The sequence below is a fragment of the Rhea pennata genome, chromosome 2 (genome assembly GCF_028389875.1).
Source record: "Rhea pennata isolate bPtePen1 chromosome 2, bPtePen1.pri, whole genome shotgun sequence".
Lineage (NCBI taxonomy): Eukaryota > Metazoa > Chordata > Aves > Rheiformes > Rheidae > Rhea > Rhea pennata.
Genome location: NC_084664.1, coordinates 37,522,681 through 37,550,236, shown reverse-complemented (window position 1 = coordinate 37,550,236; position 27,556 = coordinate 37,522,681). Strand labels below are relative to the sequence as shown.

The 27,556-nt window shown below is 46.4% G+C and overlaps 3 protein-coding genes across 3 annotated transcripts; all 3 read left to right on the top strand.

Moving 5' to 3' along the window:
* Positions 1-3,517: 3,517 nt before the first annotated feature.
* On the top strand, positions 3,518-5,878 carry HOXA11 (homeobox A11). Its single transcript, XM_062567821.1, has 2 exons — positions 3,518-4,196; positions 5,646-5,878. Exons 1-2 carry the CDS (start codon positions 3,518-3,520, stop codon positions 5,876-5,878), a joined length of 912 nt encoding a protein of 303 aa, XP_062423805.1.
* A 9,547-nt stretch (positions 5,879-15,425) lies between these two features.
* On the top strand, positions 15,426-17,956 carry HOXA10 (homeobox A10). Its single transcript, XM_062569252.1, has 2 exons — positions 15,426-16,251; positions 17,682-17,956. Exons 1-2 carry the CDS (start codon positions 15,426-15,428, stop codon positions 17,954-17,956), a joined length of 1,101 nt encoding a protein of 366 aa, XP_062425236.1.
* A 6,750-nt stretch (positions 17,957-24,706) lies between these two features.
* HOXA9 (homeobox A9) lies at positions 24,707-26,718 on the top strand. The gene is made up of 2 exons (XM_062567820.1): positions 24,707-25,253; positions 26,480-26,718. The coding sequence occupies exons 1-2, from the start codon at positions 24,707-24,709 to the stop codon at positions 26,716-26,718; spliced, it is 786 nt and encodes a 261-aa protein (XP_062423804.1).
* The last annotated feature ends 838 nt before the right edge of the window (positions 26,719-27,556 follow it).

The window sequence follows — 27,556 nt, the reverse complement described above, 5'->3', positions numbered from 1 at the left end:
TGTGCTGAACACAGCAACTTAACAGCAGGCTCCCTGCAATTACCCACACATTCCGGGGCTTTAAGCGTACATTATCTCTGTTTCACTTAACAGCAAATAAAGCGGAGAACTGTCTGTGCCTCGGGTGTCTACTCCCTCTCGGGCGAGCTGCGCCCCTCGCAGCCTTCCCCGTCGCCCTCCCTAATTGCTCTGCAGACGGAACCAAGAGGCATTTTTGGGTCCCTTCGCGTGGAAAGCTGGACTGAACAAATCTACCACTTCTTCTTTTTTGGGGGGAGGGTGGGGTGGGGGGTAACACACAGGCACACACACATGCACATACACACCCGCATGCACACACAGCACGATCAATGCAAAATTGGGCAGAGGCGCTGCACGTGTGCACGCTGTGCAAGCACACATATGCCCATGCACACATGCACACGCTGCGTCTACTTTGGCAGAAGGGTCGCCGGACTTCAGCTGCCTTTTCGCCCTCCTTGCCTTAATTTCCCTTTGTTTCCCAGAGGCAGCCACGACCTCTGGCAAGGCAGAGCCTCGCACGGCGCAACAGCCCCGAGTGCAAAGAGGAGCAGGAAATAGCCACATACAAACCTTTGCCAGCTTTGCTCCCCATTTCTATCCCCAAGGTTTGAAATTTATTTAATGCAAGAGGGGGGAACTGCAGTGAGTCCAAGTAGGTGGCGTCCCGCGATTAACCGTCGGGCAGCTCTGTCGTGTCTGCTCTGACACAAGCTGAAGTTGACTGCCAAAGTGCTATAAAACCACAGGTCAGTCTAGAACTGTTTTCGGTTCTCCTAGACGCGCCGTGTTCAATTATAGCCTTAAAAGCCCTAATACAAGTGCAAGAATTTGTTTGCCATCACACAGAGGCGGGGCGAGTCTCTGCAATGGTGGCGCCTTTGTTATCTCAAAGTCACTGAAATCCTTATACATTCCTTTTTGTTTGAAGGGAGGGGTGTGTGTGTGTGTGCGAGCAGGGTGGGGGCACTGATTTTTTCATATACATATGGAAGGGTGGGGTGAAGATGGGAAAAAATAAGCAGTGCTCGGATACCAAAAGAGGACTTCCAACATCCTCCTTAAAAAAAAAAAAAAAAAAAAAAAGAGAGAGAGAGAGAGAGAGAGAGAGGGAGAGAGAGAGAGAAAAGAAAAAAGAAAATAAAATAAAAGGAAAGAAAGAAAAAAGTCTAGGGGAGAAAGTAAATGCGAGTAGAATTATAGCGTTGAGCAAAAAGCCAGCCAGCGATCTTGAACACACACCCCCATCTAAAAAAAAAAAAAAAAAAGAGAGAGAGAGAGAGAGACAGAAAGACAGAAAGACAGACAGACAGAGAGAAAAGCCTCAAACACTTTTACAATCCCTTAACGACAATGCAGTCTTCTGCTAGCAGTTTTGACGACATGCGATCTCTTTCCATCCACTTTCTAGCAAATATGTCAAACTCGAAGATTATTTCATTAATTTCAAGTTCAGCAACCAAACACGGAGCAAGCATAAGAAGTTCTTGCAGCAAACCAAAATAGAGAGTTCATTACAGGGATACGTCCAGAGCATTTGATTTGTGAATGGTAACCCTTGTAAAATAAGAAAAAGGCATATAAACATTAATGCTAATAAATTAGTTTACTCCACTACAAAGTAATTACTTGATAATATTGATATTTACAACTTGAATCCAAATGAAATAGTTAACTATAATGTAGGGAAAATACATAATGAGAATATTTTCTCTGTGCACAACATGATTAGATTTGTTATTGAGTCAGTTACGATAAGCTAAGCAATAAATAAACAAATCGATGTTGACATTTAAATACCGAAGTTCTCCAGAATTTACTATAGAACTTTCTCCGGATATATAAATACTTCTACAGCACTGCAGAGGAGCGGGTGTGGGGGGTCATATCCAAATATTATTTCCTTAACATTTTACTTTCCCTCCCATTAGTCTCCAAAATGGCTTGGGTCTTGAAATACGTCTAATTTAATAAGATCACCAGCTTCATAGTAGTTGTTTGCAGTTCTGTTTTTCTATTTTGATTAAATCCAGCCGGAACCCAAATATTTCTTTTCTGAAATCGAGCATCAGAATAGCAAAAAAATATTTTTTTCCAACAGCCTAAGGATGTCCATGCCTCTAAAGGTGCTGTATTCTTTGGCGTATTTCTCTGTTTTCTTTGGCTCTACACATTCGGTGGGGTGTGCATTTTTATTGGCAGAGAAGTACTTTTTAGTCTCTGCCCTGTACAATCCGCTTTCTATATCATCCCTTTCATGCAACAATAGTAAAAGTTTAACCACGTTTTTAAAATAGGTCTCCCTGGGTCTCAGCCTTCAGCGACGGTATGAAGCAAAAAGGAAAGTATCTTTGTGCTGCAAGTTTGTTGCTAGGGGTTAATAGTATGTCAAATAATTTTAACTAGGCTTCTGGCAATTAAACTTAGAATATTTGTCAAAGAGGGATAGCCCAACATCCACTGGTTTCCCAAGTATTTAGCAGCACTGTTGAGGCGAGGAGATCAGCAAACACTTTTTTGATCAGTGGTCTGCTATTTAAAGGACTTTCTGGCACTGCAAATAAAGCAAGGAACGGTTTGGAGGGCATGAAGAAAGAGAACTTGCGTTCTGGGGATCAGATATTGTTAACTACCTCTAGTAAAGCTTGGATGAAGCCGCGCAGGGTATCTGAGGTTAATATGTAAGTAAGGGAAGGAAGACACTAAGCGCTTCGGAAGTGAACATGAATGCAAGCATGTAATCTATTCACCATGAAAATCAGTACAGACTTGACCCTGGCACATTCTTCCTAGTACCGTTTCCAGAAAACCCTGCAGGGTGAGGGCTTTTTTTCTTTCTTTTTTTTTCTTTTCTTTTTCTGGGGTGGGGGGTGGGTGGAAAGCAAATCAAAGTAAATAATTAAAGAAAAATAAATAAAAAAGAAGAAGAAGAAAAGAAAATCCGACCGATTTCTTAAGGAACGTTTTCAGCTCGGAAGCAGCTTTCGAGAACAAATCGTTACCTAATTTTTCCTGTTCTTCTCCTTTTCGAGAATGCCAACGAGCAAACACACACACAAGCAAGCAAGCAAACAAACAAGCGAAAAGGTCTCACCTAACACTGTGGGAATTTCTAATTCTCTCTACTCCAGAGCGCCTGGGTGCAACTGGCCGGGCGGCCAAGTATGGGGAAGAGGCATGCGCCTTTCTGTCCTCTAAGGGTACCCAAGGCGGACCTGGGGGGCGTTAGAGGTTGCGTGCTTTTTGGGGGAGACTAGCGAAGTGACGATCTGTTGCTTCCCCTGAGATGGCTACAAAGAGCGGAGGGCCCGTGCGCGCAGCTTGTCAACTGCAGCGCGGCGTCACGTGGCCAGCACCTCCCTGCTAAGGATGGGGATAGCTTTCCACGTCAGCTTACGTCTCCAAATTTCTTACTTCACGGATCTGCTTCAAAGAGGCAGCTGCATTAGAGAATCATGTTAAGCTCAGCTAATGCGGAGAGCCCGAGGTAGCCCTAATGATGGATTTTGATGAGCGTGTTCCTTGTTCCTCTAACATGTATTTGCCAAGTTGTACTTACTACGTCTCGGGTCCTGATTTTTCCAGCCTCCCTTCTTTTTTGCCCCAGACCCCGTCTTCTCGCCCTATGACATACTCCTACTCTTCCAACCTACCCCAGGTCCAACCTGTGAGAGAAGTTACCTTCAGGGAATATGCCATTGATCCCTCCAGTAAATGGCACCCCAGGAACAATCTGCCCCACTGCTACTCCGCAGAGGAGATCATGCACAGAGACTGCTTGCCTTCCACCAACACTGCTAGCATGGGCGAGATGTTCGGCAAAAACACAGCTAACGTCTACCACCCCAGCACCAACGTCTCCTCCAATTTCTATAGCACGGTGGGCAGGAACGGGGTCCTGCCTCAGGCTTTCGACCAGTTTTTCGAGACGGCTTATGGCACCACGGAAAACCTGGCCGCGGCGGACTATGCAGGAGACAAGAGTGGCGAGAAGGCGCCCGCGGCCGCCGGGGCGACGGCGGCAACTTCAAGTTCGGAGGGCGGCTGCGGCCGGGCGGCGGCGGCGGCGGCGGCGGCGGCGGCGGGCGCCGAGAAGGAGAGGCGGAGGCGGCCGGAGAGCAGCAGCAGCCCCGAGTCATCTTCCGGCAACAATGAGGAGAAATCCGGCAGCTCCAGTACGTATAAAGGCAGCGCCCGAGCGCTTTATGAAAGGGAGGTTGAAATCTAGCGCACCACCGCTGTTAAATTTTTATATGCTGTTTTATAAGCATATAAGGTTTATGAAGGGCCTTTAGATTTCCCCCAACAAAACTTTGTTATAAAAGGCGAGATCACGTGTTTAGTGCTGAAATTGGCCGTGAAATACCCACCGGGCAATGGATGCCTTAAAAAAAATCTTTCTCCTTCCTCTCTTTTTTTTTAATAATAATAAAAAAAAGAGCTCTGTGGTCAACTCTCGAAAATATAATAACGTATGTTTGGTGCCTGTAAATTCGGCAAAAAAAAGGAGATCCTGACTCCTTTGATATCAATGTAATCCAGTGATTTTATAAAAGCCATGTGTTGCACCAGAAGTCTAGTTAGGAGCTGAATTCAAAGCCATCGCCGTTTTAACGGTTGCACTAGAATAGTGTTTAACAGATAAAGTAGCCGCCTGAACTGTAGCAATATATTAAAAGAAACAAATTAACCTAAAGCTGGCCTTTTTGTCTAAAGGAAGCCATTTTACTAAGGCACTGTGGCAATTACGTGTTGCCTTCTGTCCAACAGTTTGTTACTTACAATTGTTATTCAATCTGTCAAAGTCTGATTTTTTATGTGGGCTTTTTAAAAGGCAAAGCTAGTATACAGCTCGGGGAAAAAATACCTCGACAATGAACTGTACCAGAAAAGGAAGCTTTTAAAGGGAAAGCAGCTATATTTAATGTAAAGGGCTTCTGAACCTTGAAACCTTTTATATTCTGCTTAATGAACTTTAAAATGGTAATGGCTAATCGAGAGGAGAATACCTTGATATCGTGGAGAGCGTGCTTTAAAATTGCAGTCGGAGGGAGAATGCAGGGACTTAGTAGCAGGCTTAGTGGCTTTTTCTCTGCTGGGAAGGTGTAGCCGGGCTTGGTTTAGAGAATGAGAAAGAAATCCGTGTGGGTGCGGTGTCGAGGCAGGCAGGGCTCGGAAACGCGTCCCTTACGCTTGATACCGCGCCGGCTGGTTGAAGGCAACCAGGTGAGGGTTGCGCCCTTGTCCGCGGGTAGCTCGGTGTGCGCGGCAACCCCGCGGAGCAGCGCACAAAGGGCCGCGCAGGCACCCTCCGCCCGAGGGGAGGCTGCGCGGAGCGGGGGGCCGCGCGGGCTCTGCCCTCCAGGGGCCCGCGGCCGCGGCGCTGCACCGCGCTGCGCTGCGCTGCGCAGGGGGGGGTGGGGGGGGGAGCGGCCCGGCCCCGCGCTCCCCACAGCCCCGCGGCCGCGGAGGGCTGGCGCCCGGCGAGGGACCTGCCAGCGCGGGCCGCGAAGCGGGCAAAACGCGCGTTTTCCCTACGGGAGCGTTTCGCCCTACGCGTCGCCGCTGTGCTCAGCCCCCACCTCCGGCAGTCTCAAACGCCTCTACCTTTTTTCGCTCCACAGGTGGACAACGCACCCGTAAAAAGAGATGCCCCTACACCAAATATCAGATTAGAGAGCTAGAAAGGGAATTCTTCTTCAGTGTCTACATAAACAAAGAGAAACGCCTGCAGCTCTCCCGAATGCTCAATCTGACCGACCGCCAAGTAAAAATATGGTTTCAAAACAGAAGAATGAAAGAAAAAAAAATTAACAGGGACCGATTACAATATTACTCAGCTAATCCACTACTTTAAAACTCATAGCGTTTTTCAAGACGAGATTAAATTCAGATTTCGCCCTTGACAAGGTCAAGCCACGGGGTTACATGGAGAAAGGAGGTGTGTATCTGACGGGACTAGAAGAATCCAAGGTTTTACATAAATGTAAATCTACTCTGGACTTTTAATGATTTTTTTATATATTTACATATCAACTGGAATCGATTTGATTTTGACACACATGGCATCCATTTCTAACGTGCACGTCACCTCTGAGTGCAAAATCCATACCTCTTACCTTTCCAAGCACTGCGGTTCACCCTGCTAAGGCTTCCGGGAGTCACGAGTGGGGACGGCACCTCTGTGTACACTGACTAGCCGGGGTCTGTCTGTCTGTCCTAATCCCCGGGTTTGCTGTGGAACACGCTTATGGAGATTTCCCATGTCGAGCTGACGTAACGAGGACCACTGCAGTATACAAACTTTGAGAAATAATATTTTGTCCTTCCTAGAGGAAAATGTCTGTGTTAGAGGCAGTGCTCCCTTAACCATTGGTTTGAAAGGAGAATTAAAGGAGGGGGAAAGAGAATTAAAGAGGGAAAAATGACATATCTACACCTTCATGAGGCCAGTCACTAGCAGTTGTAATATGGATGTAGTGATGGGTATAATCGTGTTTCCTTGGGGGTAAGGGTGGTAAGGAATGGGTAGAGGAAAGAAAGAGAAGTAAATGAAAGGCTTAATTATTCACTTTAAGAATATCAGGTATAAATTTGCCATATATCGTAAAGAAACAATCACTGAAAAAAGCAAAGATTTAGCAAATTTTAATTAGCTCACGTTTTATTTATGACAACTGACTGTGTGTTGCCATCTTTTTGGAGACAAATCATATATGAATGCTAAAAATAAAATGGTAAAAAAAGTGTGAATTTCAATGTTTTAAGAGAAACAAATACGTAAAGGAAACTAACCTTCTGGCTTCTGACTCACAAACTTTCTTCAGGAAATACCTGTGGAGAACGACAGTTTGGCAAATACCACACAACACTTAATTGAAACTTGGAGTTGTGCAATGCACTAACATTGGATCATTAAAATAACTGAATCGCATGTTCTTTAGAAGGTGACTAGCGAGGAGTTTAATCAGAAGCCAAACAATGTAAATATGGTAATTTTGTTGTTGTCTACTTTAAATGTCACGAGCTCTACTTTGTCGCACAGTCGACATATGCAAAGAATGGAGAGTTGTTTGGAGTTATTTTAAATATCTATAAATATATATATTTCCCTGCAGGAACCAAAGCGTGAAAAAAATGCAATTTAAAAAGAAAAAGAAAAAAAAGGAAAATATTTAAAATTCTATATCAGTTTACAAAGGATAAGGTGTTCTATCGTTAAGGTAATTTGCTGTTGAGAATATCTGAATGTATATTTCATACATGAACGGTGTTTTACAAGACTTGTAAATAATAAAAGAAGAACCCATGACCTATTTTGTTCAAATGCTTTTTTTTCATATTTTTTTCCTTTGAGGCTAGAGGATGTGGGATTTCTTTACATGTGCAACAACGTGGTGATAAGAATGTTTTCTGAACAATAAATTTACCAAATAGATGTAATTTCTTTGACACAGTTCACAAAATGCAATATCTTTATATGACATCACTGTTTTCAATATGTATCATCTATATGTATATACAGTTTTCTTTTAATATGCGAAAGTATTTGGTTGCATGTATACAGTGAAACAGCGCACAAGGAAAATAAAAAAAAATGGAAACTTTATATTTTTACTCTGGTGTTACCTTACTGCATATTACTTTATATGATGTAAGTTTAGGATCCGAAATTCTTCATGGCCTTGTTTAGTCATTTGGGACTAATTATGATTCCTTTATGAATCTTCACGTTTTAGTGGGGAATGAACAAGTGAACCCAACCTTGCTCAAGCATCTTTTGAGCGAGTTACAGAGGGAAAAAATGGAAATAAAGAATATTCATATCTCACTACATGAATAGCCCTTGCCTTATCCTTTGTACGAAGCAGGCAGGGAAAGGTCTTGTGTTCCGGGGGTTGATGTGACATTGCTGTTTGCTTCAGACCACATGTGTTCAGGAGAGCTACTTTTGAATTGCTGGTAGTGGCCGTAGCGGCTGGGGCATATTTTATAATGCCTCCACCAAAGCAAAGGTACAAGCGGGCCGCTGTGTGTGTTTAGTAGCGTGAGAGCCCTAAGAAAATTGTTGTCTTTGAAAAAAAATTCCGCATGGCGGTGTGGTGGAAATGGTCTGTTTGAAATTGTCCTTGATCTCCAAGGCAAGGCGGGGGTGGGCTGAGGGGGTGGGGGTGGGCGTACAGGGAGAAAGTTAGAAGGGGGGGAACCCCAAAGAAAACAATAGCTGAGATGGAAATGTGTTTTGGGAAGAGTGTTTGAATCTTTAATGTTGACCCTAATTCTAATCAGGAAAAGAAAGTACATTCTGTTTTCGTATTGTTTACTGGCTTTGAACTTCTGTATTGCTTGGACATCACCCATAACCTTGAGGTGAAGGACTTACTGACTTTGGGCTTTTGTTGACAACTGCCACCCAGTCAGACAACGTCTAGCCAAAGGAAATGTTAAAAAAGCGAGGGGGGGAAAAGCGGACTTTGCTTGTTTGTTTGTTTGTCTGGCGTGCTACAGTGGCACGCACGTTAAAAAGAGGTGGACGGATGGACAGACACAGGCAGGCGGCCGGGGAGAGACAGAGGAATGGATGGAGAGCTGAAGAGCTGAATGGCAATGAAAGTTTAGCAAGAAAGCTTCCTTTCCTGGTTAAAAATTAACTGGCATTCATAGCCAATCCTGGAGACAGTTAAACCATGGAGTTTCTCTGGTTGGGGTTTGATTTCCTAGCCCAATAAAATCTCATCCTCTGTGCCGCTGTGACAATGTGGCCATAAAAAGTGTCCGTGACTCGTCCGCTTGCATATGCCGAATGCCCGGCTATAAACGCCGCGGAGGTTGCGCAGCCGCGTCTGCGCGGCTGGGAAGGAGATCCGCACAGCGGGGCCGCGGCCGCCCCGCCGCGGGGCCGGCGCTGCCCGCCGCGGGGCCGCGGCCGGGGCCGGGGCCGGGGCCGGGCCCGGGCCGGGGCGGCGCAGGGCCCGGCTTGCCACGAGATGGCGATCTTCAGATCAATGTCAAAGCCGCCCCGGGCGAGGGGAGCAGCCCTGGAAAATCTTGGCCTTTGTTCACTTTACATCCTAGGAGCCGCACGTTAAATTATTTCACTTTCCGGGCCAGGGTTTGCACAAGTAGCGGCGACCGCTGGCTCGTTTGTGAACCCCAGCGAAACCTTCCCCAAGGCCTGTCTGAGGAGTTAGAGCCGCTTGGCTCTGGGGTGGGCAATGCACGAAGGTAAGTGCTTTCTCTGTACCCTGCGTGGAGCAATGAGAGGAATGTGCTGTTATCAGAGTGGTTCTTAGAGAGTTTGGATGGCCCCAGCTTCGACTTTGTTTCAATTAAGCACTTTGGAAGAGAACCATAGGGAGGGGAAGCGGTTCAAAAAGTTGATGATTAAACTTACGAGGTGAAACAATATTTAAGGAACTTTCTGAGTTTCAGTTGACCTTTTTCTTTCTCTTCGTAAAGTTTTGGCCAGCGGCGTGGAAAATCCACGTTATCTGGAAATATTTTTTTTTTCAGAGAAACTTGTAGATTTCTTCCAGTTATAAAAATCGTAGCACTGGAAATATTATGAAACTTGACATTTATGTGTGGAACAGTAGGTGTCTTCAATCAAATAGATCTATGGCAGCACAGACTGCAAATGACAGACAATCCTGACGATCTTATTGGACTTGAACTGTAGTTCAATAAGGGTAGTTTGGTAACTTTAAGTCTAGTTGTTTCATCGCAGCTGGACACAGATTGTGGCAAACAAAGTTTGACGTACTTATGCTAAAACTACGTATTTGGTTGCATATTAAGTCAATAGTCTGGTAAAAACAGATTTGGATATCTATCTATCTATCTATCTATCTATCTATCTCAAATAGCACCAGTGTTGTAAACAAACAATAGTCACACATTCTCATGTGCTGGGGGCTGCTCTGGGTTGTAGCTTTGAAACTCTATCCTCGCTACGAGTATCTCTAACTCTAGGTTACTTTTCTCGCCCATAAAAGTTTCACATGTTTTTCTTATGTCTCCATTTGAGAAGAAGGGGGGAGATGGTGTTATATGGACATACAGGTTTGACTGCATATTTTAATCCACGCATTTCTTTCGAGAGAGTATGCAATATTTAAATATCTGTCCGAAAAGGGGATCATTTTGTCCTTGTTCCCCTGCGCGCCTTCATTTGTAAACTAATGGAACATGCCTGCAGTATTTTTTTAAGAAAATGTCCTTTCAATCTGTGCTTACAAGAAACTGTTGAAAGTATAGTTAAAAGCACATGTTCGGTCAGTAGAGAGCAGTTTTGAGATGGTTATCGGAACCTATCGATTTCATCAAAGATGTTCCATTAAAAGCTCGGGGATTTTGATCTCTTTTGACCTCTCCTCGGAAGTGTCAGGGCTTAAGAAGTCACGTCTCAAGGAGGAGCAGGGCAATTGCCGAGGGACCCTTTGCTAAATTTCATTTTACACCAGTCAAGTTAAACTCAGCATATTTGATCAAATATTTATTTTTCCCCTTGTTGTTTCCCTGCCCCATTCAATGCTCAACAGAATAAATCAAAGGGCCCCCAGCAGCAGTTAAAGCGCCCTCTGGTTACGAATTGTTTACTGACGGCCGCGGTCATAGGATAATATTTTAAAAAAACAAGCTTGCTTCTTACAATAACTGTTTATTATTTCACATGATTTGGGTTTGCATGTTTTGGAGGGAAGAGGCGAAGCCAGCTCAGTGTCTACACTGTGTTTAATTAATCGTGTACTCAACTTCAGTTCACATACCACATGCAAACCCCTGGGAGGCTTTTTCATAAGCTTTTGGGGTTTGTGTTTTGTTGTCTTTTTTTTTTTTTGTTGTTGTTGTCATAATGTTTTCATTAAAGGCTCTAAAAATCGAAACTTCAGGCCAACGTATGTGTCTGAGAGACAAGCTATAATGCAACCCCCGAAAGATATTTATTTTTGTATCCAGATCTTATTTAAAGAAAAGACTGCCACAAAAAGGGGAGAAGTGATACAGTTCCAAATGCTTAATATAGCTGTATGGCTAATTTCTCTCAATAAGGGTACACCTAAAAGACAGGCCCATAAATTTAAGATTTTACCCATACATGAATAACCTGATATCACTGTTGCTTCTGGACGGTATTTAAGGCTATACAGACAATAGGAATCACCGTTCTTCTTAACAGAGACGTAGGAATGACGACGAGATAAACCCTTACTAAATTATTTGGGTGGTATTTTGTTTCCCTGCATACTAGAATTCGGAGCTCGCCAGAATTACTTGCAAAATATGTTCCGAATCCAAATGAGTAAAATGATGCACATATAGTATAAAATATATTTAGGAGAACAGGCCTCTGGATGGCTGGAATAGCTAGAATAAAATTAAATCTCACCCTAATTTTTAACAGAATAATACGCCACAACAAGCCACCCCCCCATTTTGAAAGAATTTCTAGTAAAGATAAAATTAGTGGAGCCGTCACTTGTCACCTAACTTGGCACGGACGCAGATCCTAAACCTCCTGTTCGAATTCCGCCTTCTTTGGAGCAAATCCAGGGAAAAAGAAAAAAAAATATATTTTGGCACACATGCACGTTCCTGACAACTGACAGTTCCAATATTAAATAACTATACTCTGATTGCATTAATTTTTTGGCGAAGTATAAAATGCAATCTGTAGCCATATCCTCAGATAGGCGGCGCATGCACTCCTATAACAAACTGCAAGACCATTTACATTTTTACAGATTGCAGTTTTCCCATGTCTATAAATGAGAACATATTTTAATTAGCCTACAATATGCGTCTCTTGATTAACAATGTAGTATCTTTTGGTCCATACAGGGTATAATAAATGGATAAATCATGATTTAACATGATGCATTTTGAAATTTCCAGCCAGAGTTTGCATAAGCTGAGCTGTCGGGTTTTATTTATTCCCTTTTTGTTTTTAATTTTAGTCAAACCAATAAAGCAGGTTAACAACTCTATTAATGCATCTATTATATTTTTCTTAGATCAATAAAGTTTTATTTTGATAGTGTTGTCAATGTACGCCATGAATTTAGATTCGCCCGAAACCACCTTATTTCTGGTTTTGATATTTATAAGAATTTTATTTGCTCGAATTTATGGACCCTCGGATAGCTTTACTTACAAAAGTAGAATTTAAAAGAAAGTATCTTTTGTCCCCTGGCGTCCACAATATTCTTTAAAAATTCTTTTAAATAGGGGTTAAGCTCCAAGGGACGCATTGCTAACCGCTGGAAACGCGGTAGCTACACACAAAGCGTGCCAAATTAGCTCAGTTTAGTCAGAATTGACCATTATCTTTTATAGTTAAGAATCAAGCGAACATTATTAGTTTTACTTCACTGGGTTTGATGATGCTGGTTACTATTTGCCTTGGCCTTGTTAGCGATTAAAGAAAGAAAGAATAATACACCGCCGAGCTGAGTTCATGATCTAGACGGAGTGCCTTGACCATCAAACCAACACTGCTCATTATTATAAACAAAACAAAACAAAAAAGGGCACAGACCGTTTCTTCCGATGGCAGCTTCTGCAAGACCCAGGCACTCTCCTTTCGGTCAAAGTAACCGAGAGCTAAAACTGAGCCCGTGCATGGCGAATCTTTTGCCACAAAACCTATAGGGGGGCGGAAGAAAAGTTAAGTAAAAAAAAAATAGTTTTCTTCTTCCGAATACCACTAGCCACTGTGTCTTTTGTCTGATTTCTCTGCATCAGCTTTCAAAGAGGAAGGAGAAGCCAACTCGTATTTGTTCCGATACGTTTTGAGTCTTATTTTTTTTTAGGCTGACGAGGATTGTAACGTAATTTTATAGGCCTTTTCCCCCTTTAATCCAATTTTTAAAAGAGAGCTGCTTATTTTAAAAACAGCTTTGGAAGGATTTCAAGTGTTACTCCTCGATTCCGTATGGGTTTTAGGTTTGCAATCCATTTCTATTTAATTTGGCAAATGCAAAATAAACATACCGCAAGAGCGGACTTCCCCGGAGTAATTTTTATACCTGACTTGTGTAGAGAAATGTATTTGGAACGTGGAGTTCGGGCTCACATTTCATTTTATTTAGATCTGTATTTATAACGTTAAGCCTATTGATAATAGCTTTCCTGTATACTAGCCAATAAAATGGTTCCTTATATGGTATTAATTTTGTTAGCAGTGATATGGCCCTCATAGGAATCTGATAAGGGTTTGTCCATCACACATTAACACATTGTGGGGCAAGTCGGGTTTGGGAAATACAAACAACATTACAGAAGGAAATGCGGGAAAAATCGAAGGGTTTCTATAGGCTGTTGGAGCTACTCCTATCACCGCATCCGACAGGCAAGACCCGCTTAGCACTCATAAGTAAGCTGTGCTATAACGCGCATTTGCTAACACTGGAAAAATAAGACGCCTTTCCATAAAGGTTTTATGGGTATTGCCAAGTTGTTACAACCTCTCTCTGCTCCAGCGTTTCCATCTGACAAGGACGCAGCCTAGGGAGGGCCCCACCAGCTTAACTTGCCTACGGAAACTCACATTTGCGTCCCGCTGTCTTCAGCACGTTTCAGAATAACTTGTCTAGTGGAATGTCAAAATGCGGGGGGAAAAACAACAAAAAAAAAAAAAAAAAAAAAAAAAAAAAAAAAAAAGAAAGAATTTGCTTGTCGGAGGCAACCACTAAAATGGGAAACCACGTGAGGCTTGACAGATCGATAGGCTGGAGGGGAAGCGGCCCGAGCACCGCCGGGGCTGGCAGCGGGAGCAGTGCTGCTGGGCCGTGTGAACGCCAAGGGGAGCGGAGCGGAGCGGCGCGGAGCGGCGCGGAGCGGGGCCGCGCCGCCCGCCGCGCCGGAGCCGCGGCCGCGCTGCGGGGCGGCAGCAGCCTCCGGACAGCCGCCTGCGGCGGGCAGCAGCCCCGGCACGGCCCCGGCAGGCCTCGGTTGCCAAAGGCTCCCCCCACCCCGGCTCCGACCTCTCCCTCCCCTCTGGCCACCCCCGCCCCCCCTTCTGGAAGCAGAGCCCAGGCCACCGCGGTCCTCCGGGCGGAGGGGCTGAAACGGGGGCGCCAGCCCTGCTCGGCGGCAGGGATGGGGAGCAGACGCTGGGAAAGCCCTGAGCAGCCCCAGACTGTTTCGACTAAAGAACCCTTAATCCTCCGGGCCAGGCAGTTAGACGACTTCGGAATAGCATAAGCGAGAGATGATGGGGAAGTGAAAGCAAGGATCATTTAGCGATTCATTAGAAAATCTATCTGTCTCTCTGTCTGCATGCCTGTCTGTCTGCTATCTGTCTGCTAGCTCCGCCACAATTGCACATTGACTGGACAGAGATGTCTAGTATCTCTGGATTCATCTACTTATTCTTTCCATTATTTAGTACTTTGCTTGTGAAAGAGACGGTGCTTTTGAAGAGACGAAAAGTGAATGATCCAAATGGGGAGGGGGGACATAAAAATGATCGCCCAAATATAAACACATCAATAAACAGGGTGTGTAGCATCCTGTGAGAATCCATTTGAACTGCTCACGTCTGGATTCTTTCTGTGGCATATGTCTGGCTTTATATTTTAAGTGGCGATCAGACCTCGGGAAGAGTCCAGCGTTAACTAAAGCTTTGGAAGCTGCAGCCACACAATCAATCCTCCCAGAGTGGCATCGGTTCCTAATAGATTCTTCAGCGCAGCAGCGAACATTTTATTTCTAGTAAATTTAAGTCTAGCCTGGGGTTTTGGTGGTGATGTTAGGTTGGAAACAGCCCATTCATCAGTAGCTTAATGCTAGCGACACGAGGCCCGTTTACAGTTTCCAATGATCCATGATAAACAATAACATGTCTTTTATTTCTTAAAAATGAGACAATCAAATAAAACGCGCAGAACCTAGGCATGCAAAGCAGGGGGTGCCGTGGCTTTATTAATTTCGTGACAAACATAGGCTGTGCAGTGAGGTGAGCATACATTGCTTCTCGAAAGCCCGACTGCGGGAATAGAAGTGATAATAAAAGCTTCATCTGTATACCGCTTCATCCTAGGTATAATAAACATCAAGACCGCCTGGCTATTTTATAGTGGTGCGTGTGATAACAGGGGAGCGAAACTTGGAGTAAGTGCCACCAAAACGCGCTCTGTGCGCTTTGCCGGAGCGCAGTTCTCCGCACAGGCGCAGGCACACACACATGTGCACGAAGTGTGCGCGCGTGTGTGTACAGAAATCCATATCGCACATTTATATACATATATATCCCAAATTCAGAGGTCGACCTGAGAGCAGCTCCGTGCATACGAAACCAGACTGGGAGGGGTTGCTGGGGAGGCCCGGGTTTCCATTGGCTGCAAGCATTTGCCGTGGTGCGGGGGTATCTCTAATCATATTCAGCATGTTTTGCACAAGAAATGTCAGCCAGAAAGGGCTATCTGCTCCCTTCGCCAAATTATTCCACAACAATGTCATGCTCAGAGAGCCCGGCTGCAAACTCTTTTTTGGTAGACTCCCTGATCAGCTCGGGCAGAGGGGAAGCGGCGGGAGCAGGAGGCGGAGGCGGAGGCGGAGGCGGCTACTATCCCAACAGTGGGATCTACCTGCCACAAGCGTCCGATCTGTCCTACGGGTTGCAAAGCTGCGGACTTTTCCCCGTTTTGGGCAAACGCAATGAAGGTACTTCTCCAAGCATGGTCCCCACCTCGCACCCCTACGTGTCCGGCATGGAAGTGTGGCTAGACCCCCCGCGGTCCTGCCGCATGGAAGAGCCGGAGAGCCAGCAGGCCACCTCGTGCTCCTTTGCTCAAAACATTAAAGAGGAGAACTCCTACTGCCTGTATGACTCAGAAAAATGCCCCAAGGGCTCGGCCGCCGCCGAGCCCGCTCCGTTCCCGCGGCTGAGCGCCGAGGCCGGCTCGGCCAGCCCCGGCGGCGGGGTGCCGGTGCCGGGCTATTTCCGCCTGTCGCAGGCGTACGGCGCGGCGCGGAGCTGCGGCGCGGGGCCCGCCGCCGCCGCCGCCGCCCCCTTCCCGCCGCGGCCTCCGGGCCGCTTCGAGGCGCCCCCGCCTCTGCCTTCCGTGCCGGGCGCCGGGAGGACCGAGGACGAGGAGCGCTCCCCCAGCCCCTTGGCGTGCGTCTCCCAGAGGGAGGAAGAGACTCAGGCTTCATCTTCGACGGCAGAGGAGCTCTCGCCAGCTCCGTCAGAGAGCAGCAAAGCCTCTCCTGAGAAAGAGCCCATAGGTAAGCAAACAATGATGATGATGGTGGTGGTGGTGGAGGTGGTCATTATGGTGATGATGATAGGAACGAAAAAAAGAAAAAAAAAGAGAGAGAGAAAAGTAATTGAGGATCATAGTGGCATCACAGTGCAAAAGGAGGATCCCAGCAGCCCTGCAGACTGCCAAGAAGCGCTGCTCAGACTGACCTTCTGAACTTTGTAATATTCGGGCATAGGGTTGCAGTAAAAATTAATGTACATCCTATAGTTAAAAACGCTTAGACCCTCCGCTGTGGGCAACTTTAGCCGGCATGCAGCTTAAACATATAGGAAAACAAGATCTATCTTTTCCCAGTGATGTGAAGGTGCCTACCAGATAACAGAGATATTTGTAAGGCATCCAAAATAAGCAATAGGCAGTGCCAATAAATAAACCTATTAACGCGGTAAGTTATATTTTACGATCCAGAATGCTTTTCGGAATAACAGCCGTGCTGAAATGTGCCGTCTATGAACTGCTATCAAATTAGACTGATGAATGCACCACGAGTATCCTTCAGCGTCTACTCTAGATAACAGGGTTGTTATTTATTCATTTGCCTGTGTATTTCCCTTTCTGATCCTCAAGGCAAAAAAAAAAAAAAAAAAAAAAAAAAAAACTCCCCTTCCCTGAGCTGCAGACTTTTCAGACGCTTCTCTCTGGCCGCATTTCAGACTCCCTGTTATTCCTTTAGGCGTCCCGTTGGAAAATAACAAGAGCAAAACAAAAGGCAAGCAGAAAACAACTAGAGAGTCAGCCCCAAACCCACGAACCACTCTGAGCCATCAAGGGATCGGTATTATTCATTCCCATCCCGTTTCAGTAATAGAAATAAACACCCTGCAAGGGAGGTTTTTTTTTGTTGTTTGTTTGTTTTCCCTCACGAAATCGTTTGGAAACAGAGAGCCAGGGCGAAGCTTTCCGGGAAGGCAGGGGGACTAGAGACAGGGAGGCTCCGGCTCTGCAGCTCACCTTGTTTTCCGCCACCAGAGCACCCTTACGAAGTTCTGATCCGCAGGCTTTGTTTTTTTGGAAACAGGTGTCTGGGGGAAGGAAGTGCCCCCAGACCAGCCCCCAGGCCGCCTCCCGGTAACTGTGGGCTGGGAGCAGCCGAGGGGAAGCCGGTAAAATCCTGTTTTGGGGGGATCCGAGATGAACTGTCCGCCGGAGGCTCCCCTGTGTTTTGGGGCAGAGGCAAGCTTTTTCCAGCGAGTTGTCGGGCCTTTCAGAGCTACTTTGAAGCCCAGGGAATCGAGGTTCCCACGCGGACTCCCTTCATCTAAACGATGCCCGGGGCCGCAGCTGGAAGAGTGAAGCCCTGCGCATCCGCACACACTCTTTCCACCCTCTCCTTCCTCAGCTCTTTGCCTCGTACCCGCTAGTAATGTCCCTTTTTTACTTTCTTAAAACTAGGCAATTCAAAAGGAGAAAATGCAGCAAACTGGCTAACCGCAAAAAGTGGCAGAAAGAAACGGTGCCCCTATACCAAGCATCAAACTCTCGAGCTGGAAAAGGAGTTTCTATTCAATATGTACCTGACTCGTGAGCGTCGCCTAGAGATCAGCCGCACAGTCCACCTCACAGACAGACAAGTTAAAATCTGGTTTCAGAACCGCAGAATGAAACTGAAGAAAATGAACAGAGAGAATAGAATTCGGGAGCTCACAGCCAACTTTAATTTCTCTTGATGAACCTATAAACACATCTTTATGGTTTAAAGAGCCAGTATCATTTTCCTAGGCTGTAGACATCCGCACCTGTATGGATTAACGATTTTAGACATTCTCAGTATGTCCTTAACCTCTTTATAGCTACTTCTGGGGGCGGGGGGCGCGGGGGGGGGGGTAAGCCATGCTAATGCACAAAATGCCATGTATGAACTTCCCTCGTTCCTTCAGATTTCCCCGGGTCTGAATTGTCCTCTTTAAGGCTTGAAACAAAGAAATATTATTTCAGGAGCTGCAAATATCATCTACCCCCTCTATATCTCTCTGAAAAGTAAACAGTCTCGGTTAAAGGTGCATTCTTTTAAATTATAGATGATGTAACTTGGACTGTATGTAGCTGCAGAATTCATAATTTAAGCCTTGCCGTATCTCTATATATTGGATGCTCAGCTTTCCCCCCTCTGTTTCCCTTTTCTCCCCCTCCCCCCTCTTTTCCTTGGAAAAGCAGGACTTACAATAATGAAATGCAGGCATACTTTAAAAGGACTTCATGGGACCTAGTGTTAAGAGTGTTTTTTCCCCCTCTGCTTTCCCTTTAAAGTCAATAATACAGCTTTAAAATTGGCCAGGAAAATGAAATCTCTTCTCTTTAAAGGTATAAAAGAGTTCGTGTTGCTTATGGACTAAATTATGACACTTACCTCTGAATCTCTCTCTCTCTTTCTGGTTGTAGATATTTACTTAATGTAGTTTTGCTTAAATATGTGGAATTAGTGAAATTTTGTCTATAAATAACGTTACCGTTGGTAACACATGACAAGCACACAACATTCCCCCTTGAGAAAAAAATAGTCACTTTTTCCTCAGTAATTTTACTCAAAAGTTTCTATCCTGAACATTAGGAGGATTTTCTGAGCCAGAGTCTACGATAGCAAGGAAGAATATGTCCATCTTCCTTTATACTGTGAAGTTACATGCATTAAAGGGTCAAACATATAGGTGAAAAAAAAGAAGGGGAAAAACTATAAATACAGATATGTATAAATGTCTATTATTATGAAAATGCCGATACTGTTTTAAGCAAATGCATTCTATCGTTATTATAAATGTTAGTTCTAGCTATATCTAGTTCTTACCTTAAATCGGAATAAATTAATATTGTAATGCTGCTGTGCGTGAAAAAGACGATGTTTATGTTCTCATAGAAGAATAAAAAACGTGGAATGAATCCTTTTAATTTTACCTCTTTTTGTGACTGTTTATCCTCAGGTTCTACTTTATGTCTTCAAGAACTTTTACAACAGGAATAGTTGCCTAAACCCCCTGCAATTACTTTAGGAATCTATTTAAATATTACCTAGACGGTCGTAATTTGTCTGGGCCATATAGCGATGGTGCTCTAAGGTTTGTCGGCTTTTGTTCAGTTTTATGACTTGCTAGTATATCTGGATTGTTGCTGTCTTGAACGAGTGGTTTCAGTTGACTGAGGAGCTGCATAGACTGAGGAAGCAAATTACTATTTCTTGAGGGTAGAGAAGTGATTTTTTTTTTTTAATCAACACCTACAAATGTGCGGAGATCTTTAACTCCAGAGGACAGTGACAAAACTCTAGCTTGATCTCAGGGCTCAGAAGAAATCGTAAAGGTGAGCACATGGGGAGGGGGGATAGCAGAGTCTCCCTGCTGCCACCGGGCCGCTTCCAGCCCCCTCAAACAAGGCTGTTCCCTACCTGGCTGCATGCAGAAGAGCTTATTTAACCGATGCTGCTTTTTACATCCTCCCTCCCTTCTTTGCTGCATGTTTGTCTAGTAGGGTCGTGCACAAAGGGAAGGCAAAACGAGGGCTGGGGTAAGAGCGACAGCTAATGCTTTCTTCCAGGGTATGTGTGCGCTGGGAGGAGGAGGAGGAGGAGGGGGGATAGACTTTGAACCCGGGCTTATTGGGAGCCGTTAGCTTTTTATGATGTAACATTGTCGTGCACGGCCTTTTCTTCCCGTTTGCATCTGCATGGAGAGGCGAAAGCTGCCCGTAGGGGAGGTTATTATTATATTTCTCTTATTTTTATTAACCCATCAGGGCTGGCTGGGGGTGCGGAGGGGTGCCGGCTGGGTGTGCGGGCGGGCGAGAGGGATGTTTTAGTCACGTTTCTGGTTTTATTTTCGTAGCGGGATCCTTGCGTTAAAGACCACAGCTATGGGGAAAGTGATAATTAGCGCCTGAGAACTGCTCTGTGGTTTAGGTAGTTTCATGTTGTTGGGGCTCCACCTTTCTCTCTACAGCACGAAACTGCCTTAATTACTTCAGTTGATATCATCACCAGGTATGCTTGGTGCGAGGGTCCTTTGTGCCCGAAGAAATCTTAACGCCGAAGTTATCTCTAGGCGTCAAGTCCCAATGCCATTGTTCCCCATCTGCAACGGAGGCTCCTTTGATTCCTCAGATAAACACGGCAGCCAAGGGGGGAAGCCTGACAAGTTATTCAAGGTTAGCTAGCTCCTAAGCGAGTCCCTGCCTGCTTATGGGATTTTAATATCTCTTGCAGGCTGCATTCAAGGTCAGGTGCGATTTTGCATTCTGCTCGGCGTGGGTCGAGCTTCAGCGGCCGAGTGGCGGGTGGGGGGGGGGTATCTTTTTCTTCTTCTTTTTTTTTTTTTTTTTTTTTTTTGGTTCTGCCTGGATTTATTTAAAAAGAGAAAGCAAAAGGCTGTCTGCTGCCCGGTGGAGGGGAAAGAGATCAAGCCTGCCCCACGCCGAGTGCCAACACAAGCAAGGCCCCGGAGCGCAGAGCGAGCGGCCGGGCAGCCGCCACCGTGCTTGGCCCTGCTCATTGCCCTCGCCCCCTCCGCCGCGGGGGGGGGAGGGGGAGGATGGGAAACGGAGGGGGGGGAGGTCGGGCCGCACCGGGGAGCCGGGTCGATGCGCGGCCGCCCGTCGGGCCCGCTCCCCCGGGGCGCCCCGCGCGCAGCGGCGGCCCGTGGCCCGCAAGGCCTCGGTGACGATCACGACTGCGGCGAGCCCGCGGCCCGCGCTCCGCCGCGGCGGAACGGGCAACAGCGACCTCTCCGGGCCCGCGGCCGCCGCCGCCGCCGCCTTTTGTGTCCGCGGCGCGCCCCGGAGCGGGAGCTGCCCTCGGCTCCGCTCACGCCGAGCGAGCGGCACCGCTCCCGGCGGACAGGACTTGGGTCGGCGGGGAGAGCCTCGGAGACGGAAACACCCTCGGGGAAAAAAAAAAGAGCAGAACAAATAAAAAAAGAGTAGGAAAAAAATCACTCGTTCGGGGTTTTTCTTTTCTTTTTTTTTTCTTTTTCACGATGGTGATTTTACCCTTTTAAAAAAGCAAAAACTTTTTAAAAATTCCCAGTCGAGCTGCAGAAACTCGGAGGAGTTTGGAAAGCGGATTTTAGCGGGTTCCCTAGCTGGATCCTTGTGAAAGGAGACGCTTTGCTTGAGGCAGGAGCAGATCTTTGCGCTGCAGTCAAATATAACCGCCTGGGTCTGTCTCTATACACATTGCGCGTCTGACGGGGTTTCTGCTACGTCTGTGTACATACAGGGAGTGTATTAATGGTAGATATGTGTGTACGTGCCTGCCTATATAGCACTTGTACATAGGTTTGCCTCTGTGCGGTATTTCCTATTTGAATCCCATCATTCTGATTTTGGATTGCACCCCACAAAAAATCTGAATCATTTTTTTTTTCTGTCCGCTGTGCCAAAATATTTGCAGAACGGGCGAGTCCGTAAGAAAGGTTTGCAATAGCAGGAAACGCTGGGAAAAGGCGATCCTGAACTTCCAGTTCAATAGAGATCGCAAATGCCTGCAGAATCCTCCCCCAAAGCCCCAAGCCTATGTACTCGCTCTGTAGTGTACGGCTAATGAAATAGCACTTACTGATGCCCCTTACTTAAAAATGACGATGTTCTTCCTGTTGCAGTTGGGAGTAATAGTCAGCGGAATTGTAGCTTTGCTAATTTGATTATGCCGGGATGGAGCTCAGGGAGTATTTTTATTTAGCCATGATTGCTAAAAGAGTGCTTCATTCCTAACTATTCCGATTTCATATTACGATTTGATTTGAACGTGTATTTTTGCCCTGTCTGTGGTCTGTTGCAGCTGTGTAAGTCATCGTGATCCTTAAGCTATTTGAAACGCATACGAGGCTGTACGAGGCTGATGCCGTCCCTCACAAGCCTCGTGGCCCATATGTAAAATATACTTCGGGAAAACTCGCTGTAAAAAGACAAAAAGAGAGGCGAAAGCTCGAATGCTGCTATCAAAAGCTTGATCGCGTGAAAAATGTCTGTAATTATTTGCTATGTTTTAACTCTTGCTTTCTGTGCACCCTTTCCTGACACTTGGATGCTGGCAGTGAAAAAAATAAGAAAAACACAGGGAAATAAAAATACAGACACGTTCTTTTAAACGTTATTGTTATTGTTATTCATTTGCTATTATTTTTGGTGAGGAACCAAAAAAATGAAACCCGCTACAAGTTGAGAACCCAAATTCGAATATAAACATCCAGGACTCCTGCAGCTAAGATTATTTTTTCTGAATGGAAAAAGGAAGTTCTACAATCACATTTCACCACAGCTGACTCTTAATAATAAATACAAATGACGTCGAGTTCCGTCTTTCCAGGAAAGAAATATAATTTTTTTTCTATCACGGCGTGTCTATACAATGGCCACAAAAATAGCCGAGGAGATCTTTATTTGCTTTTTTTTTAATTCTTAGAAAATAACGGACAACTTTTTCGTGGAGATCTTTTAACAGTTCCGTAATTTTCTAACTCTAAGGGAGGGATAATAGTTTCATTACGGGCGTTTACAATCCCGAAAGGGGAGAGAGAGGGTTGTTAAAATAGGATGTCTGTAAGATTTCTGATTAAACTGTTGGGAAGACATTAAAAGGAAAAGAAAGAGAGAAGGAGAGAGGGGGAGAGAGAGGGAGAGACAGAGAGAGAGAGGCAGCCCATATAGCGATGTAAAACTAATTAGAAACACACTTTTGCATGCACAATATTTACACATGATTTTAATCATTAGCCAGCCGTCCCTAACATTTGCTGGGCTCTATTTTCAATAAAAAATCTTTCTAGTAAATTGAGCCTCTTACGGAGATTTTTGTCCCCCCCTGCATCTCATTGACCACACTTCTTTGCAAACAACAGGCAATAAACAGCGTGCATGTCCGCCGGCGAAAATCACGAAGTCCACAGTCGTATTTGCAAAATGTCCAGCCACCACTTTAATTCATAACACTGGACTTGGATCTGGCCGCGGCTTACTTTCCCCCGCACACCCTCCCTTCTTTCTGCAGAGGACTGTAACCCTCCGCTGGGCTCCTGATGATGCTAGCGTGTGTCCTGGAGTCAAAGGACGTGCCAGCAAATAAATAATTATATTTGCACATAGAAATAGTTCACCAGAATGCGGTACGAGCAAAAGCAAGCGCCCCTTTTACAGCCTCACGGCGGCGGGCAAGGCAGGGCTTTTCCCCCGCTTTCCCCCTGTTGCTTTGGTGCCTGTTTAAGGAGGCAGAGGCTGGATGCGCGCGGCCCCCCTCCCCCCCCGCCCGCCCTGCTGCCTCGCTCCCCGCTCCGTCCCGCCGCGGGCGGCAGCCCCGTTGCGCCGAGGCGGAGCCACGGAGGAGCCGCCGACAGCTGCCGCCGCGCCGCAGAGCCCCGCGCAGCCCCGCGCCGCGGAGCCGCCGGCCCGGCCAAGGGCACGGGCGGCGGCGAGGATGCGGGGGCGGCGGCGGCGGGGAGGGAGGGAGCGGGGGGTCGGTCACTGCCGCTTTCAGCCCGCTGGGGAAGCGCAGTGCGGTGCCCGCCGGCGGCAGCCGGCGCGGGGAGGACGCGCGGGTCGGCGGCGAGTTTGACGTCGGCCGAAGTGGGAATTCGCCGTATCCATTCGGGAAGGTGCTCCCTGCTCGTCCCCCGGCGGGGTGGCGAGGGCAGGCACTGCCGAGCAGTTTCGGGAAGAGGATATGTTGAATTTGACTTTTCATCGAGGGCCCTAGTTAGCTCTGAACCAAGCGGAACAGTATTATTTACAGTGAGTTCCCAAACTAAACACAATAGTATAATTTAACCTTTCCAAGCACTCGTAAATTTTTACTGCTGTGAAACACAGCGATGCAAATGAGTATGCTCATAGTTACTGACTTAATAACAACCCCGTGGCTCCTGAAACAATAACTCCTTATGAAATATAATAAATATATATTTAAATACAGTATACCGCAAATGCTAGTTTGCTTTTTTATTGCTTCAATTATTGTATAATTTTATGTGAAGGTCTCCGATCAGAAGGGCTTTTTTTTTTTTTTCACAGGGAACGCGACCCACTGATGGGATGATTAATTATGATATAAAATAGTCCGCTTAGGAAAGAAAGAAAGGGGGGGGGGAAGCAAAAAAAGAAAGAAAGAAAGAAGGGGGGGTGGCTGTAATAGGGAATCCGATCTTTTAATCTCGGTTGGCCACAATTAAAACAAACTTTGCCGTGTAGCTCAAATATTCCCCTTGCATAAAAACATATGGCCTGGCTATAAAAATTACGGCTGGAAAACAGTGACCCATTAATAGCCTGCGGACTGATTTATACTTTATTGTTCTGCCGCGCCGCCACGTGACGCGCGCAGCCAATGGGCTCGCGGGCAGCCCTCAACTTATTAGTGACTCTACTTCTTCGCCCGGACCAAGTTGTTAGGCGAAACCCGCAGCCCCGTAATTGCGGCGGGTCCGGCGCCCCGCGCCCGCGCCATGTCGGCTCCCGGGACGCTCGGCACTTACTACGTGGACTCCTTCCTGGTGCAGGAGGGGGACGAGCTGGCGGCGCCCCGCTACGCGCCCGCGCCGCTGGGGCCGCCGCCGCGGCCGGCGGCGCTCGCCGAGCACCCCGAGCTGGCCCCCTGCAGCTTCCAGCCCAAGGCGCCCGTCTTCGGCCCCCCCTGGAGCCCCGCGCACCCCGCCGGCGCCAGCGGCGTCCCCGCCGTCTACCACCCCTACGCGCACCACCAGGCGCCCGTGGCACCGCCCGACGGCAGGTACATGCGTTCGTGGCTTGAGCCTGTGCCGGGCTCCTTGTCTTTCCCCGGGTTACCTACCAGCAGGCATTACGGCATTAAACCTGAACCGCTGGCGGCCAGAAGGGGTGACTGTACCACGTTTGACACTCACACTTTGTCTCTGTCTGATTATGCTTGTGGTTCTCCTCCAGCTGATAGGGATAAGCAAAGCCACGAAGGCGCATTCTCTGAAAGCAATGGAGAAAGTGAGGCAAACGGAGAGAAACCACAGATTGATCCAAGTAAGTGGGACTGCAGGGGTAATGGACTTCAGGGCGCTGCGCTGGCCGCGGGGAGGTGCCGAGGTGCCGGGCTAATTACGTGGCTAAGCACCGGCTGCTGCTGCTGCTGCTGCTGCTGCTGCTGCTCCCGCTGAGTGCGGTGCGGGGTCTGGAAAGCCTGCGGTGTCTTTCTGAGGCTGCTAAAGGGGAACTGGGAGGGCTCCAGCTTTCCAGGCGGAAAGGAAAGCGAAAATCTTCAACAACATCTTAGGAAATAATAATAATAATAATAATAATAATAATAATAATAATAATAATAATAATAATAAAAACCTACCCAGCCTCAGACCCGTTCGCCCAGAGCAAACTCCGCAGGACGTGTCCACAGCCTCCTGCTTCGCCTGCGCTCACAGACGTGGGCAGGCTGCGGGCAAAGTGTTTCGGGGAGCCCTGGATGTGAGGCTGATCTTTTGTGGCCACTCTCGGGCGAGGGTGCTTATGCTGGGGCTGAGAATACAAACCTCGTCGGTGGCTTGATACCCACCCCATCCCCCAGCACCACCACCATGTACTCCCACCTCCTTCCTCTTCTTCTCAGTGGAAAATCCTGGATGCTCCCAGGACTGCTAGATAGAGAGTAAAGCACCGCGGAATTGCTATTGCTAATAACGCCATGCAAATAAGGGTCCTAAGCAGTCGAGGCTTTAATTATGCCAGCTGTAGACTGAGTCGCCAGCTCCTTGGGTTTTGCCCGTGATGACACGGGAGAAGGTCAAAATTAAAAAAAATGAAATAATTTCGATGACATGCTGCTCCGGCTGGTCACTCCCCGGGCTGGCAGTCTGAGGTGTGTGTGTAGTGGGGGGGGGGGAGAGGGAGGAAGAGGACAGGAAAGAGGGAGGGAGCTGGCAGAGAGAAACAGGGCGAGGGAGAGGAGGCAAAAGGAGATTTTAAAATTGCATCCTACAAACAATAAAAAAGGCAAGAGGAGGCGGGGGCAGAGGGGCTCCACCGCGTGTGGTTGCGTGTGACCTCTCCATGCGTCTGTATTTTGATCCCATTGTGTCCCACCGTCCTGTATGTCTGGGGAAATGAAAGGAATGTCGTAAACCCCGATATCGGGATACCTAGACGGTTTGCAGCCACAACACCAAACTGCGGAGCTGTGTGGTTTTCTCTCCCTAATCCCCCCACTTCGAATCCCCCCACACCCCAAGTCTGAACTTCTGCTTCTATTTTTCCTGTAGATAATCCAGCTGCAAACTGGCTTCACGCAAGGTCCACCAGGAAAAAGCGGTGCCCTTACACCAAGCATCAAACGCTCGAACTGGAAAAGGAGTTTCTGTTCAATATGTATCTCACTAGGGACCGTAGATACGAGGTGGCCAGACTCCTTAACTTAACTGAGAGACAAGTGAAAATCTGGTTTCAGAACAGGAGGATGAAAATGAAGAAAATCAACAAAGACCGAGCAAAGGACGAATGATGGTGATATGCGGGTTAAATTGAAACCTCACAAATTAAAAGAAACAACAAAAGTTAAAAAGAACAACAAAAAATTTCCTCCTCTCGAGCCCTTCCATACAATGCGTCTGGGTCCAGGCCTCATTTTTTTTTCCCATGGCAAAATTCTGGTTATGATTGTACTCTGATTGTCACAATAGCATGGAGAGGCCAGTTTGCCAGGAGAGGTACAGTAAGACTTTTAATTTTCTAATAGGAAAGCAAAAGGGGGCATTAGCACGAAAAGGCTGTTTAGCTGGCTTGTATAAATCTACCTGTTTCTTCACTTATGGAAAAAAAAGAAAACAAACAAACAAAAAAAATCACAAAAAAACTACCTTTTCATAATGCACAACTATTTACGGACTGTATAGTTTAGTCTACGTAGTTAATTTTATTCGCTCTTTGCGCGGCAGAGAGAGCTCTGCTTTAATACTTGAACACTGTGTTTTATTGTGGTAATTATGTTTGTGACTCAATTTATGTGCTTGGGTGCTGTACCGGATGTAATTGTGTAAGCTAGAATTCAATTTGAACTCAGGTTGTTTATTATAAAAATTGCATAGAGTATAGCTCTGTAGTGTATTAAGTCTTTTCTGTATAATTAGACAGTTAACCTTTGATTGTAAGAATATATATTATATATATATACAGCAATTTAAACACAAAAAAGTAGAAAAATAAGTTTTGTCCGGAATGTCTAGGAATTACGGTTCTCAAAATATTTCGAAGCAAGTCATTTTAGTATGCACAGTTGATATATATAGTACTGTCTTTGTCAGTTGTATATATAATCTATATATTAAAAAAGTAAATAAGCA

What these genes read in the sequence shown, in the direction of transcription:
- HOXA11 (XM_062567821.1), top strand. Translation starts at nt 3,518, where the DNA reads ATGATGGATTTTGATGAGCGTGTTCCTTGTTCCTCTAACATGTATTTG. An exon ending in GGAGAAATCCGGCAGCTCCA is followed by an intron (nt 4,197 to 5,645) that starts GTACGTATAAAG and finishes TTCGCTCCACAG; the next exon opens with GTGGACAACGCACCCGTAAA.
- HOXA9 (XM_062567820.1), top strand. Translation starts at nt 24,707, where the DNA reads ATGTCGGCTCCCGGGACGCTCGGCACTTACTACGTGGACTCCTTCCTG. An exon ending in GAAACCACAGATTGATCCAA is followed by an intron (nt 25,254 to 26,479) that starts GTAAGTGGGACT and finishes TTTTTCCTGTAG; the next exon opens with ATAATCCAGCTGCAAACTGG.
- HOXA10 (XM_062569252.1), top strand. Translation starts at nt 15,426, where the DNA reads ATGTCAGCCAGAAAGGGCTATCTGCTCCCTTCGCCAAATTATTCCACA. An exon ending in TCCTGAGAAAGAGCCCATAG is followed by an intron (nt 16,252 to 17,681) that starts GTAAGCAAACAA and finishes TCTTAAAACTAG; the next exon opens with GCAATTCAAAAGGAGAAAAT.